The following is a 16,423-nucleotide window of genomic DNA, read 5'->3' as shown; positions in this document are numbered from 1 at the left end:
CTTGAATTATGGCCAAAGAGGTGGTCCCACGTGGCAGGACATGGGTCTCGAAAGGGTCGCAATTGATCTAAGAAACCTTGGCCATACGATGGCAGCTGATGTGGCAACAGATGGAGGGCCCAGATTTTTTGGTGTATGAAATATTGTAGCCACAGAGGTGATCCATGTGGCATTGATGTGGGGCCCTCGTGGCACGTGTGGGTTTTTAGATTTGCTCATAATTATGTTTTCAAATTGCCATTGATTTTCTTTCCAAGCTTAACAGTGTCCCTTTTGTAAAGGAAAAATATTCAATAAAGAACAATAAAATGCAGTACAATTTTTTTTTAATCGTGAATAATTGTAACTACCTAACTTTTCCACCGAAGGGCCATCGATCCAAGCTGGCAATTTAATTTTTAATTGGTTATTGTGTCAAAGATGCTGACAAGAAAAGCCAAAAGGAAAGTAAAATTATAAAATAAAAAGAAAATAAAAGAGTAAAAACAATAAAAAATTAACAAGTTGAAGAACAGGAAACGAGAATTGCCCTTTTCAAGGTGCGGTGGCGGGTTGGTCCACGCAGGCAGGCTAGCAGGATTATGTTAATGTGTAGTTTTTTGCATAATTAGGAAATCGGAACTTCAAACCGAATCTTCCTTTTCAACGCCGTTGTTTGTGGTGAGTTTGACCTGCCATTAATAAACTCTTATTATATCTTATTTTTACCAAAGATTACTCGATTTTGATGTTCTAGACTTTCCAACTCCATACAACATATGCCAAATCTTACGGTAACAAATTCCTTGGTAAAAGTAGTGTACAATCATTAACATAATTAAACTCCACATTTTCCTTGCCACATTAATTTATATTCCACGCTAACCTTTCTCTACTAATAAAAAATTTATAATATTTTACTAGTATTTTTTAGCAAAGACTTGTTGATAATGACATTGTTATATCATAATAATTTTAGGATTTTCTATTTCAATGTTTCAATAATGTATGTGCCAAATGTCATGGTTACAACTTGCAACAAATTTCCTGGTGAGAAGCAATGCGAGTAATCATTACAAAATCAACTCCACGCTTTCCTCGCATTTGATCTGAACTTTCCTAAAGAAACTCTAGCTTAAATTAAAAGTTAAATGCTCCTAATATTGCTTGTAGAATTTGGTAGTCACTAGCTGGTAGCTAGTTAATCAGGACTCCAGACTGGCAGCAAAACTCGTATTTCTAATTTGTTGATTCAAATTTTCTTGGAGGAAAAGGTGACGGGATTGGCCGGGCGGTGGGAGGTATTGACTATTTATTCTTGCTTTTTCAGGAAGCCTTTTTTATTTTCCAATTCACTAGCTTTGAATAACGAGTAAATCGAGGAAAGTCGTGGTGAAGTTTCTAAACGTGGGAGTTGGAGCTCACCGGCCCTACTACAGCCCACAAATAGACTACAGTAAATTCTACTCAGTCCATCTGCCTACTGTTACCAATCAGCGGCAAGAAAATTGAATGGATCATAATGCATTTCCACACGGAATACAAAGACTAACTCTTCAGAATCAGCAAGTTGGGTTCTTGGTCCAATGATCAATGCACTGGTTCATCTCGTTTCCCTTTCTTTCAGAATTTTACCACAGCAGTAAAAGGTTTTCGGCTGCTATCAAAGGAAAATCGTTTTAATAATGTTTGGTACAAGAAAAATAAAAATATATTTCATTAAATTATTATCAATTTTTTTATATAAAAAAACTATCTGAATTTTTCTCAAGATTAGAATTTATTTCCCCTATCAAAATCATGAGAGTTCCTTTCCCATTTATTTTTTTTATCTGTCATTTTCGTTGTTGTTGTGATCATTGCCGTCATCATCACCCTTGTCGTCACCATCAACATCAGCATCATCATCACTCTGGGGTATATAAACAATTACGCAGCTGCCCTTTCACGTTAACGAATCGGCAAAGATTGATTTGATGCTGGAGGGGCCGGAGGCAGAAGCCAGAAATATTAGCATCCCAAGTTCCGTCACCGTATATTAGTATAATGTGTTCCAACTGTTGACCATTGTAATAACAATAAACCAAGCCCCATTGCTTCAAATCCCGTGGGTTAATAACCATTCGATTGGAACCGAATCCAGCCATTTTTAATAATGAATATGATTAGCGAACTTTTACTTAAATAAATTTTCCCCAACTGAAATCTTAATTCCCAAGTAATCGTCTTAGTTTGACTTTAGACATAGTTGTTTATTGCTGCCACGTTAATTTTAGAATCTGAACAGAATCTCCCAAGTTAAAGAAGGTCGCTTGCCGGTGAGGATAATGACGAAACGTTGTGAAGTTTCCACCTAGACCCTGATTAGTTTTCAAACCAATATGGTTATAGAAAATTAAGTACATCGCTGTCATCAGGAAGACTATAGACCGAAAAGGTTATTCTAAAGCAGAATGCATTATGAACGTGTGGGATTGATTCCAGGCTTTCAACCTTAGCACCCAGACTTTCCAGGTAGCTTCTTGAGCTAGAGATTCAATGGTGGTTGGCCAAAATTGCCGAACTTTAAAAGCTGCTTCGTCTGTATTTTTTATAGTTTAATGGAGTTTACTTCGGTGTAATGGCAGTAGGTGTGAGATTTACACCAACGAATAAATTCGTTCGTTCATGCATGGGGCTTATTCAACAAATGGGAAAAGCTCATGGCCCATTGTCCCGAGTCTTGACTTTGAAAAGTTGCAGCTAGTAAATTAATGTGAGGGACAGTGGGCCAGTGTCTTTCCCTTCCGGGGAACTTTCCGAGGTACGAGCTGAGATGCTGGAAAAATTCTTTTCTCCAAACTTAACGTTAGTGTCATTGTGTTGAAATAGTTCTAAGAATTTTCTATTGAAAAAGTTCCTTTGCTCAGTCTTCAGAAGGTTAATTTTGTACTAAATTATAATCATTTAATCTAATAAAAAGTTGAAAGCCACTAGCTTGATCGCGTTAAGCTTTGTGTTAACGTCACAAACAGCAAATCCAGCTTCTGCTCGGCCCCTAGAACAAATTAAATCATGTGATCTAGATTGATTTCAGAATTTCAGACATATAAATGGGCCTAGGAAGGAGTTCGGACATAAAAAACAGGCCTAGGAAGGCTAAATGTTACAGGTCCACGTTTTGAACTCTAAAAAAGCTCCATGAGTAATGAAAAGTTCATATTTATATAATATTTATGGTATTCTATTTAACTTAATTGTGTAATATCTAAAAGAAAAACTTTTACACTATTAGTGAAAATTTGAATCTACTCTGATACTACTTATCACGAATTTATGTTTCTAACTTAAAAATATACTTAATGAGTGGTAGAAAGCTTACAAAATCCACCTATTTTTTATTGACATAAAATTTGTGACACTAAGATGCATAGGAGCATGAATGAAATTGGTGTGATTTTGACCCCACGGGTTCCCTATTCATCTACATTTTTGTTCTAATCAAACCTTTGGTTTTAAGTCCTAATCCATTTCAAGCATTCATAGCGCTTTATCCCTGACCACAATTTGAAGCTATATCTATCCATGGTACTTCCTCTTAGCAACACACAGAAATTTGTTTCTCCATTAAATCATAGAATCTCGCTCGTGGACAGTACCACTTGTTATTTCTAACAAAAGTAGCAACTCTAGAATTTTCACGAATGGCAGAATATAAATCAGTCCCCTCTCAATTGCCAATGCAATGTTGGGTTAGAGGCCTAGCAAGATCATTTAAGCAATGAGTGACATACAGTTCCCCATTCTTCTAAATTCCCTTCCTCCCTGCCAGATATGTTGGGCCATAGAATTTAAAATTGTTTGCCTATTGCACCAGCTGTTAGCGATGGGCATGAAAAGCCTTATAACCCTTTTGCTCCTTTTCGGCTCAAAAGCGCAATTTTGAGAGAAAGGCCACCAAGCAGTTCCATTACTTTATGAAGATCTTTGTGGTATGCTGTACGTGCACGCACAAGCGTCAACTTTCAATTCCAAACAAGCGACTCAAATTTATCTCCTAAAATATACAAGACTACACATCCTAAAGCATTTTTAAGAAACTGGGCAGGCCTTCTCCAGCTGAAGATGAGTATTGGCGGGAAAGAAAACGCATTCATAGTAGAAGAACACGTAAGGAGAGGCAAAACTACGAGCAAAAACACAGAAGGGAACGAAGCTCTTGCTTAAAACAAGTACCACCTTTTACAAGAGCCGGAACATATAAGTCGAAGATGTTCATGCAGAACATAGTACCACCGAAGAAAGAGAGAGGGCAACAGAAATTCCAGGTCCACACATCATAAACTAAGCTCGCTGCATCTTCCAAACATCAGACTAGCAAGGAATCCAACATATTACAAGATTTTTAAAAGAATGCCTCAAACAGCAGCAGCGTTCTCTTCACTTTCAAACATTCGAACAACCTGTGCCACACCCTCAGCAATTTCCTTCTGGATGACACTATCTGGCATGTCAAATGTCCTCCTCATCGAAAGTGATTTCCCAGGAGGCTGAGGATCCACCACATCAAGCATTGCTTCCAGCTCGTCTACCATTGACTTCTTCGCAGCTCGCACCATTAGATCAGCCCCCTAATACGATACAACACAGCACCATTAAATCCAAAGTGGTTAACACTTTCCAACGGCATACTGCTAGTCTAACATTATGAGAAAAGACAAGAACCCAAAATCTAGCTCATAAGAGCTCGTTATCCTGATAGCATAGCTATTTCTAATGAAAGAACTAGGTTTTTAAAGATTTTTTTAAAAAAAGAAAAGAAAAACAGATGATTTCAAATGCAATTTTCCAGTTCAAAAAATTTATTAAGAGCAGGTCATATAGTTAAGTAGAAAACATTTTCTCGACAGGTTATAGTTGACACTGATTATAACAACATTCATGGTAAAAGTAGAATTTTATTCAGTGGATTTAATAAATTAATAAAATATTATCATCCATAATGTAAAAAATAAGAATATCAAAGATTCTACACATAATAATTACAATCATCACAAAATATATAAGATACAAACAACAAAAGCCAATTATTTAATATAAAGATATCGTTTACGATTGTCCAAAACAAGTTTCCACATTTTGAAAGCATTGTGTAAATGCTTCAATATCAACAATAATTAAATTTATCTCTTTCAATAAATGTAATCATTCATAAATTAATATAACATTATCATTTATAATGTAAAAAATAAGTATATCAAAGTTCCTATATATAATAATTACAATATCATTGCTAAAAATAAGATACAAACAATAAAATACAATTATTTTTAAAAATAATGTATCATTTACAATTAATTGCCCACGATCAGTTTTCATATTTTGAAAACATTGTATAACTACTTCAGTATCAAAAATATTAATTATATATCGTTCAATACATGAATCAAACAATCATTCATTAAATTATTTTTCACTGAATTCTGCAACTAATTCTTTACAATTTCATTGCGGAAAAGGCCCTTTTCATAATTGCAGTTGCAACAGGCAAATCAAAACCTCTCACTGGTTAAAAAACTAGTCTTCTTGGCTTCACCTTTCTTTATGATTATGGAGGACCACAAGTAGTGCTATTTCTCCCTATCCTTTTTTTCTTCTATGTTCCTATTGTGTTTTATCTTCCTTAGTAAGCTCATGATATAGAAAATGCCCAAAAAGAACTACTTTCTTCTTTTATGTTTAGTTTATTTTAAATGGTAGAAGAAAACACAAGGGACAAGCTCTTTTGTCCCTATTTTTAATTTCTTGTCATAAAACCAAAGCAAAAAGAATTTTGCATAACAAAGACTAAAATCATGCAATGGGTCCCACTAAAAAACCGAGACAAAAAGCTTTTCTCTTTGTTTCTTTCTACAATTTAAAAGAAATGAACATAACATATGAAAGTGAACCTCTTTTTAGCAATTTCTATGTCATGAGCTTCTCAAGGAAAATAAAACATAATAGAAAAAAGAAACAAAAGAATGAATATAGAGGGAGAAAGCTAGCTGCTCGTGGTCCTCTATAACTATAAAGAAGAAAAGGTGAAACCATGAAGAGGAAGAATATTTATTTACTAGTGAAATTGGTTTTGATTTTGCCTGTTGCAACAGCAAGTGTACCAAAAACCTTTTCGACGAAGAAATTATAAAAAATCAATTGCAGAATCCAATGAAAAATAATTTGATAAATGATTGTTTGATTACATATATTAAAAGATTTATATTCAATAGTGTTGATAATGAAGCAATCATACAATGCTTTCAAAATATGAAAACTCATCATGAACAATTGTAAATGATATTTTATATTAAAGAATTGGTTTTTATTGATTGAATCTTATTTTTGTGATGATATTGTAACTATTATGTATAAGAACTTTGGTATTCTTATTTTTTGTCTTATAAATGATGATATTATATTGACTCCGCTGACTAAAATTCTTGGCTCCACCACTGATAGTGGGAGCCTGTTCTACAAACAGTTAAGTTAATCTTCAACATCATGAAATGCACCATATTACTTGCACCATCTTTTAATGGTAAGTGTGAATTAGTACTAACTGTCATAAGTACTATTGATGAGAAAAAAGAGACACAGAAGCCAATTAAATGGTCCAAAAGCTTTGTCAGATAAAAATGTCATAAGAAGAGTATAAGTGAAATTATTACATATTTCAAATTTATCATTATTGGACCCATCAGTGACTGACTGACATACTTTGAGTTTGACAAACCAATATAATAGACAGATTTAAATGAACAAGTCAAAAGGGAAAGATAATGTACCTCAATGCCATCAACAGTAAGCAGCAGGACAATGATTTTCTCAGAGAACCTTTGACGTTCTTCCGCATCCTGGGCTACCCGACGGCGGTAGGAGAAGTTATTAAAATATGCTCTGATCTCTTTCAGTTTAGTCTTGGCAACTGCCAAATCCCTAAGGGCACGAAGGGCCTGTGATCTACGGATCAGATAAGCTCTGAATGTTACTTGGATCATCAATGCAGCATCTTGAGGAGACAATTCCTTCTTCTTGCCCCTCTTATTTCTAATAACACCAGCTCTTCTGGCAAAAGCCTATCACCAAAAAAGAGAAGGCCAGAGCCTCAGTACAATAGAATGCTTCAAGGGATATTTGAAGTAAATGCTTTTTGAACATTATTTCCAATGAAAGCATAGGATTTGATTCGGTTATTAAGATTATATTACATTTAAGCATAGAACATTACTTCGCAAATCATTAAGGAAAAAGTTTTTAGAGACATGGCAGAACAAATAGTTTTTAGAGCTTGAACATTTCACTTAACATCCATTACTCAAACTTCGCATATAACATTTGATACCAACCAGGTTTTAGTGCACGAAGTTAAGTGATTATAGTTGCCATTATCAGTTGAGGAAGTGATCAAAGTTCTGACAGCAAACTAATTGGGTCCAAAAATATCATTGTACAGGGAAGATAAGATATCAATTCTTTCTTTATATAACATGTGAGATTTTATTGGTGAACCATTAGAGGGGACAGCGCATTAGTCAATACGCTATTAAAATTAAAAATGTCGTTTTCTGGATCCAGTCAGTGGCAATTCACACAAACATAATTTCGACAGAGACAAAGCAATCCACCATTACTAATATCAACCAAAGTGAACTAAATTCATATAATCGAAGGACAAAATTGTAAATATATCGAACCTGTCTCAACACGACAGCGCCATCATCAGACGGCTCTTCAATCTCCACTATACGCGTGTCATTCTCTCCTTTCTTGTCCTTTTTATGGCCTTCTTCTCATTCTTTTCCTTTTTCTCTAATTTGCTAAACTCACCTGCATCACCCGTCGATGCTGTAAACGTGTATTTCCTCGAGATCGGCCCATCGATTCCCTTTCCTTCAATCTCAGCCGTCCATTTATACTTCTTCTCTTTCTCCGCTTCTTTTTTCTTCCCGTCTTTGATCTCCGCTATCCATTTGTACTTCTTCTCTACCGGTCCCTTGATCTCTGTCGTCCACGTGTACTTCCTCTCCCCACCGCTCTTCCTCGCGTTAACGAGACGGTCGAATTTGGACTCCAACGCGGTAACTCGGTCGCACAAGTTTTTTATAGAAAACCCAGGCTCGACTCGGCGTTGGATCCTCTTGTACGAGCAAAAGGACGGTGTCTTCTCGATTTGGACCAGATCGGTGACGCTGTCGTAGATTTCGATGGGGCTAAAGCAAGGGAAAGGATTCAGGACGTCGAGAGCGAAGGTAAGATCATCATCTTCTTCGAAAAATGCGGGAAAAGCTAAGGGCTTGGGAGCGAAAATGGAGGTTTCTTTAACGAAGAGAGGTGAAGAGTAAGGCTCGAGGATATCGATTCTCCTGAAACGGTTCATGGTTGATGAAGGAGTTGGTATCGTGAACTCAGTGAATCAGCGTCAGCAAAGAAAGGAACGAGCTAGGGTTTTGGTTAACAGGAAAAATCTTCGATCATTCTGTTCTGTAATAAAGCGTTGATGGAGGAGAAGAGGACAAATCTGTGTAGTGAACGAGGGAGAAAGGATTAGAGAGTCAAAAAAGTAGCAGGCGAGGGTAGATTGGGAATTCAGATCGAGAAAGCAGACTCGAAAGACGGATTTAGTAAGTGGATAAGGACAGCGAACAAGGTTTCGCCGCATATCCGAAAAGAGTAAAAGGACGGAAATGGGCATGAGGATGATGAAGAATTACGGGGACATGAGAATCTGATACTGCCATTATGAGTTAACCGGCTCTGGTGCGGCGCATGTGGGTTCACTGCGGTCTGGCCCCACGTGAGTCATTCGCCGCAACGGTAATTAATGTTATAGTTTGGCCTTGGTTTTTTCTTGGACTTTAGGCCCCGATCATCCCAAATTCTTCCCTAATTGCGGGCCTATTTGTGTGGACAAGATTTTGTTGGCACTTGGATCTCGTTTGGTATTGAGAAGTGATTACTTTACTGAAATTTTAATTAAATGTAATCACTTTTAACATATTTGAAGTGGTACTTTTATAATGTAATGACATTTCAAGATCAAGAGAGCATGTGATTCCCTCTAGGGCTCAAGGGAAAGTGACTTTCCATGAAAGAGGGAAAATCAAGAGAATGGTTTGGACAAATATACCTTTTTCAAGCTAAATATTTAATAATTTTATATATTTAAATAATTAATATTAAAATATTATATTATTTTTATCATGTTAGAAAAAAGTAAAAAAATTAAAATTTTCCACGCTATAAAGTTATTTTTCCCATAATCATATATATCATGTTATATTAAATGACGTAAAGTTAACTTCTATATATCAAACGTAACATTGATGTTAATAACTATACCCAACAATCATATTTTCAGCAACATATTAAACGCAACCTTGGTGATAAAAAGAAAGATTTGAACCCTATTTTTTAAAGCAGAAGATCATACACTAATCAATAAGCAAAATACTCATGTGCAAGAACTTTGGCCTTTGATTCACCAAGTTCTATAATTTGATAAGACATAATATTTAAAAAATTTCTTAAACTATTTAAAAATTTTTTAATAAATTTTGGTATTTTTATTACATTTAATCAAACTTTTAGATTTTTATTTTAGTCAAATAAAACTTTATATTTTTATTTTGAATTAAATAAGTCCTTATAAATATCATTTCTGACGCGAACATAGCATGTTAATATATTATAATTAATGATGATGTGATATGATGATATATCATAATTGATTATGATGTGACATATTAATTTAGTGTGATAATATGATCATATAAAATTTTTTATCTTTTACATCAATATTATATCAGTGTCATATAGATATAAAGTAACAAATGATATTTTGATTAATAGCAATTAATCCATCATTAGTCATAAAAATTTATTTGATTTAAAATAAAAATATAAAAACTTAATTAAATATAATAAAAAATACAAAATTATTTAAATTTTTTTCAATAATTTAAGAAGAATTTATTTGAGTATTATGCCATTTGATAATTAGCACAAACAGATGTGAACTTAAGATTTCCTACTAATAAAGAATGAAATAAAATCATATTCTAATGTTTTTTCATTAAAGGTAATTGATTGTTTGAAAACTATCTCCTTTCACTTGATTGGCCAGCCGTCATGCTATGATTTGTTAATAGTTTTTTGGTTGATTGGTCTTAGATACTATCAGTGTTTGGGTGGACGCTCATAGAGTCAAGATTTACAAACCCCAACTTTAACTCTTGCGGACGTCAATCGTATGAGGGATCCACACGTTTATAGACTCATGCTTTTTTACGAATGCATGCAGGTTTAAGTATAATAACAAAATCTTAGGTGAAATTAATCAACAGCATTAATTGTCAACTACATGCTCTTGAATTACCAGACTAAGTGCCTGAACGATATGAGAACTAATTCAGAAGAAATTTGCGTGACATGAAACAAGATGGAATAAGCTTGCCTCATGGTTGAACAACATAGAACCTAGCATAAGATCATACACCAGTTTCCTCTATTCCATTACAGCGCAGGGTCTTAAATATGCAACATATATATCAATCTAACTCTTTGTTAAATAAAAGAAATAATCATTCTTGTTTATGACTAATGGAAAAATTAAACTTACAAGCTGTTAATGCGTACAAATTCCAAATGTAAGAATTTCTCGCAAATTATAGAAGTCTTGTCATTAATCACCCTTCCAAGTTTACAAATCATCACAAAACTACTGTGCCAAGGCCACAATTCCTAAGTAGGACTAAGGCGAAAAGTATAATCACTCGCATAACGAAAGCAGCCAGACAATCTTACCATCAAACAGCCCATCAAAACCATACCAAGCACCACCCCGCTCGCCAAAGTCCGCAAATACTTTCCAAACCAAACCCCGTTCGTCGCTTCTTTTCTCATGCTTCTCTCTGCCTCCATCCCAACTCTTTCCTCTTCCTTTCTCTGTTCACTCTCAGCCTCAGAAACTCTACCCGTCTCAAGGTTCTCCAGTACTGGCACAGTTACCATTCTCTCTTCATCAGAACCTTCCAAATCCCAACCAGCCAAACTCAACTCTGCAGAAGGCTCGGCTACTTCTTCCAAATCAGCCAAACTCAACTCGAGAGAACCCTCGGCTGCCTCGCCATCGTCATTGAGGCAGGAGTCGGTACAAGAACACGTTGAACCCTTTTCAACGTGGTCAGGGGCTGAAGGTTGGAAACTATCCCAATCCTGAAAAGCGGACTCGAGTTCCAAAAACCTTTGAGCAATATGTTGCAAGTAAGGCTTTCCTGGGCGAGAAGCGATTTCGGCAGACAGAAGGTTTTTCAAGAACAGGAATCGTTGCTGGATGTCTTGTGAGAAACTCTTGTGGTGCGAAGTCTCAGGTGGAAGAGCAAACACTTGGTTGAGTTCGGATTCGAGTTCTTTCAGTTTCTTCTGCAAAATCGTGTATGATTTCTTCGTCATCTTTTTTTTTTTGTTATTCTTGTCTTGAAGATAGATGGGATCAAGGGCTTTTAATAGTTATTTTTGATGTTCATGCATGGGATGAGTCGGTTACTTGGATGAGAAGTTAGAACTTTGGTGACGGTTACGAAAACCAAGTTACAATGCTTTCTATCACCCGAAAGCCAATAGGAAAAGAAAATCCCTTGAAAATATTAGAGTTTTTCACTTTCACTGATTGGCTACGTCTACGTGGAATTTCGGGGAAACTTTTTATGTGAAGTGAGTGCAATACTTGAAACTTGAAAGGTTTAACGCAAGACGGCAACAAAAAGGACAATACGTGGTTATAGTTCGATGATTGTTGACGGCCTACAAGAGTCAGAGACCAAGTTGAAACTTTAGATCATGTGAATGAAATCATGGAAGGGGAGTCTTGCATTTCAGATCGGGGTACTTACTTTTTGTAGATTTCTTTGGCTTGAAAGGTGTGTTACATGTATATGAGAAAGGTCATGTTGGATCTCTGATTTGTTTACCAATTTGGTATATCTTCGTTATACGTCAAGTAAGGGCATGTACATTATGGTTTTAAATATTCAAATAAGATTGAGGTTATCATAAAGTTTTCACTAAGACGAACTAGATGGTTTTTATCTAGAAACTTAAGCATAGACGAGTTATGCATGAGTCATAAGAGAAATTTTGGATTGATATTTATATTTATATATATATAATCAAAAGTATATTTAATTTTTTTTAAATTTTTGCATATATGTGGAAGATGAATCTCTATATATATTTTTATCAAATATATATTCGACACGGTTGTATTATAAAAATAAAGTCATAATAATATAAAAATAATAATAAGTTGAAATTTTAAAAAGTATCTAAGTCAAAAAAATTTTTTGTCATTAATCGTATTAAACCATTTTTAAACAAAAAAAAAACACAAAGAGAGAAGAAGTGCTGATGAAAACTACCCCATGAAACAGAATCAAAATTCTAAGTTAGTTTAAAACAAAAAACCCTCAACTTTTGGATTTTCTATCTTTCTTTAGTGCATAAAATAACAATATATTACTTCCATAAGAAAACTATTTTATATTAAGTATTATATTTCACATGCCAGCAAGATTGGTGCATATCTTTCCAAAATTTATATAGGCATGTTCGGAGGAGATTGCGGCAGGCAGGCCTAAGCGGTCCCATTGCACTATGATCTTCTACCTCTTCTATGGATTGAAATTTTCCTTTTGGGGATTTGGGGAGTTGCTATTCATTTCTACTCGCCGTTTGTCCTCTCCCCTTGATTTTTGCTATAGCATGTTACAGATTTTTCTTCGGGGGGACATTCTCGAAATGGTAGCAACCCTTTGTCTTGTGTCTCCTATGAGGCCAGCCTAAGTTAAACCCTACGATTTTACCAGCTATTTAACCTTGTTATCTGCGTCAAACAAAAAATTAAAAAATAAAAAGACTAGGATGACAAGTAAGAGAATTTTTAAGTCAAGTAGTTTTTCTGCACATGATTGAAGATGACTTACAGATAAATTTTCCCCACTTTTGGGCAGACAAAGCTTGCTGTAAGTTCAGTCACGACAAGAAAAAAGTACATTGTCCCTTGAAGCTCTAGGATTAATTTACTCGACAAGGATTGTCTCTAAAATTACTCCTAGGAATTGAACATTCTTAAACCCACAAATCTTACAGTCGGGAAGAATCAAATATGAATGTGTGTGTGTGTGAGCGTTTTCTTTTTTCTTCGTTTCTCCTTTTTCAATCCATCTACTGGAACTTGGACTCCTGGATGGTATATATCGAGAGAGCCAATTAAATAAGCTTGAAACCCTTGTTTGGGTGAAAGAGATATGACTGCTTTACTTGAGGCCGAAAGAAAGATTTGTAGTATCATTTAGGACAAACTAAGTATAGTTGAATTGTAGCTTGTGTTTCCATGGAAACATTGGCGCATACGGCGCACCCCCTTTTCAGTGTAAGCCACGACATGTTGGTCTATATATATACTCACATTATCTCAAAGTGATGACAATAATTGTCTGAAACAAACTAGAAGATTGTTCACACACATCAGCAACAAAATTTATTGGCTTTATTGTTATTAATTTAATGAGATTCTTTGTTTTTCTTTCTTTTTTAAGTCGTAGGGCTTTCAAAAAGAGAAAAGCTATATTTTCTGGATAGACATGATTGGCAAATAATTAAGCCATATATAAGGCGGCCAAGAAACTGCTCAATATCACCCTCAAGGAAGCAGGGAAATTAACTTACAAACATAATTTTCATTAGCGCCCATGAACCTAGCTGTAGCTCTACGGGCTTACAACTGTGTAAACCATCTCAAAAAGATAAAATGAAATGGAAGACCACTAGAAGTTATATGAGTACTATTATCAGTTTGCTTGCTGGCTCTGCTCAGGTTTCTCTATTGTGAATAAGTGGTTTCTGATGCGGTGGGTCGTAATCCGTAGCTGTTGCGTCTTCCTGTGCTTTGTTATATCTGCCTTCTTGAACATGAGAACCATGCTCTATAACTGATAGCCCTCGCCTCCTTGATCCCTAGACAAATCAACATACAGTATACTGTCATATATATGGATATATATATATATATATATATATGTATTGCTTTCCATAAAATAATTAATTGGGATTGTAGCGTTTGATTTTATTTCTATTTTTTTCCTTAGTTTTCACATCAACGCCTTTAATTAATTTGAATAATCCCAAATTTAAATAATTGAATGGGAATGGAGACAATTAATAATGTCAATTAGAATTGAGGACAAGCTCTTATCTGTCTTTATTTTAAGATCATTAACAAAGTGGTCAAGGCATTTTTTTTAGTTTGAAAATTTAATTAATTGATTAATATGTCAAGATGTCTATCTAATAATCCATTTTTTTTCCAATCTAATGATCTCTATGGGTGTGATGATAATTAGTTTTAAGTTTATAATGGACTCACACTTGCGTAATTTGATGGGTAGGCCATTTGGCTGGCTCTTGTTATGGTGAAAAGAGAAGTGGTCAAAAAAAACTTGCAGTAAGCTTCTATTGCTCTACCCATCTACAACATACAGTATTGCATTATTAATTTACCTCTATGCTTGTTGCCCCAAGCAAACCCACGTGACTAGATGACCTAAAATTGCCACTTCCTGCATGTTCCATCCCTATCAGTGAATAATAGCATCACACCAATTTGGAGGAATAATTAAGATGAATAAGAAGAAGAAGAAAGATGAAGAAAAACATCATGATGAAATAGTAGTAATTTTGATGAGCATGCAAGAACAGGAATTATATTTATTTGGTGGGCAGTTTCTCCAGTTTGTATAGGTATATATAGGAGCAAATATACAGAGACCAAAGCTATTACTTGGCCTCATTTGTTATTTATAGAAGAGAACCCAAGGCAGCTTCAAGCTTAAGAACCACGTAAATAAAGTTGATTTTTCTAAAAGAAAAAATGAGAGAAAAAAAGATATTAGTATTAAATTATAATAGACACTTCAATTATGAGAAGGAGGGCGTGTTCTGGGTCTAGAATAATCAGAGAAAAGCCCAGTACGTTCATCGTAGTTCTTTCGAGGCACACGTCCAGAAACTGAAACAAGAGGCTTGATTGGAACAGGAACTGAAGATGACATTTCTCTATTTTGTTTCACTTCCTTGAAGAGGTTGTCTGAGTCTTTTGGCTTGGCGACTGTTGCTGTTGCGTGACGACTCTCTCCGCTGCTCCCTTCCCGAACTGATATTTGGTCGTCCCTGTTGAATTCAACACTTTCCAAAGCCTACATAAGAAATCACCAAAATCATTTTCTAATCAAAGATGGAAGAGTTTTGACCAAAAATATGGCGATTATATTATGTTTGCTAGTCTCTTCAAAGAAACAAAACACTGATGTAAACATAGTTCAACACTTTCCAAAGCCTACATAAGAAATCACCAAAATCATTTACTAATCAAAGATGGAAGAGTTTTGACCAAAAATATGGCGATTATATTATGTTTGCTAGTCTCTTCAAAGAAACAAAACACTGAAGTAAACATAGAACCAGCTGAGAACCAACCTTGGTAGAAAAATGAAGTTTTTGATGGGGAGCAGGCGCCTTGTCGTCCATGACTCTTAGATGCGCGTGCATTACATGAATGCATGGAAAGGCAGGAGAAAGATGAGTAAAAGATTGGTGATGGGCATGCTTGAAGAGACTGATTTAATCTTCGCAAGGAGTAATCAACGACAGAGAAGCAATAAAGAAAAAGAAAAGAGGAGAGTTATTAAAAGGATACTGGGGGCCAAGGAGTAAATAGTAGAGGAGCTATTTGTGACTAAAAATGGCAATCTTTTACATTAAAAGCAGGTTCTGTTGAGGGGCAAAAGAAGCTGTTCAAGAACATGCAAGATAGCGAGAGAGGGGACTTTATGCAAGGAACAAAGTACAGAAGTAAAGATGGGCTCCTTCGTCCCCCCATAAAAAACGATCACTCAGCTGGGGCCCCTCCAAAAACATGGACCTTTTACCCTATGAAAGGAGGGTTTAGAACTTTCTAAATCCATGTTATTTTAATGAAGTACATTTAACTAGGAAAGGGAGCAGCTTAGTGATTTGCGAAGCAAAATTGTAGAACACCAAGGGAATGTAGTCAAAAAGCCCACAGTAAATATTGGGGGGGGGGGGGGGGTGTACCAGAAAGCCAGAAACCATGTCCGTAAGTGAGAAGAGTCAAAAAAGAGAAGAAAATAATGGAGGATTCAATGCAAGGCGAACAGGGTTGCCCTGTTTTCATTTTTCCCATGGAATAACTCAAACTCTTGTCGCCTGATTTCATGCTTTGCGACTCCGTGTTTGTTGCTCTTTCTCACTTGTTACATTGACAATAACTAACCAACAAATATTATTTTATTACAGCCCTATGTTTTCTAACCGTGAAAATCCCCGCATCTTGGTCAATCAAACTAGC

At 35.4% G+C, this 16,423-nt stretch overlaps 1 protein-coding gene across 1 annotated transcript; it reads right to left on the bottom strand.

Moving 5' to 3' along the window:
* Positions 1–4,181: 4,181 nt before the first annotated feature.
* Positions 4,182–8,888, bottom strand: BAG7 (BCL-2-associated athanogene 7). Its single transcript, XM_021431139.2, is given in 4 exon segments — positions 4,182–4,589; positions 6,786–7,076; positions 7,695–7,783; positions 7,786–8,888. Coding segments are annotated over 4 exon segments (1,185 nt in total). The 5' UTR covers positions 8,378–8,888; the 3' UTR covers positions 4,182–4,376.
* Positions 8,889–16,423: the final 7,535 nt, after the last annotated feature.

The sequence above is a fragment of the Theobroma umbraticum genome, unplaced genomic scaffold (genome assembly GCF_002168275.2).
Source record: "Theobroma umbraticum cultivar Fairchild unplaced genomic scaffold, ASM216827v3 scaffold_50.0, whole genome shotgun sequence".
NCBI classification, from domain to species: Eukaryota; Viridiplantae; Streptophyta; class Magnoliopsida; order Malvales; family Malvaceae; genus Theobroma; species Theobroma umbraticum.
This window is presented reverse-complemented; position numbering and strand designations above follow the sequence as displayed.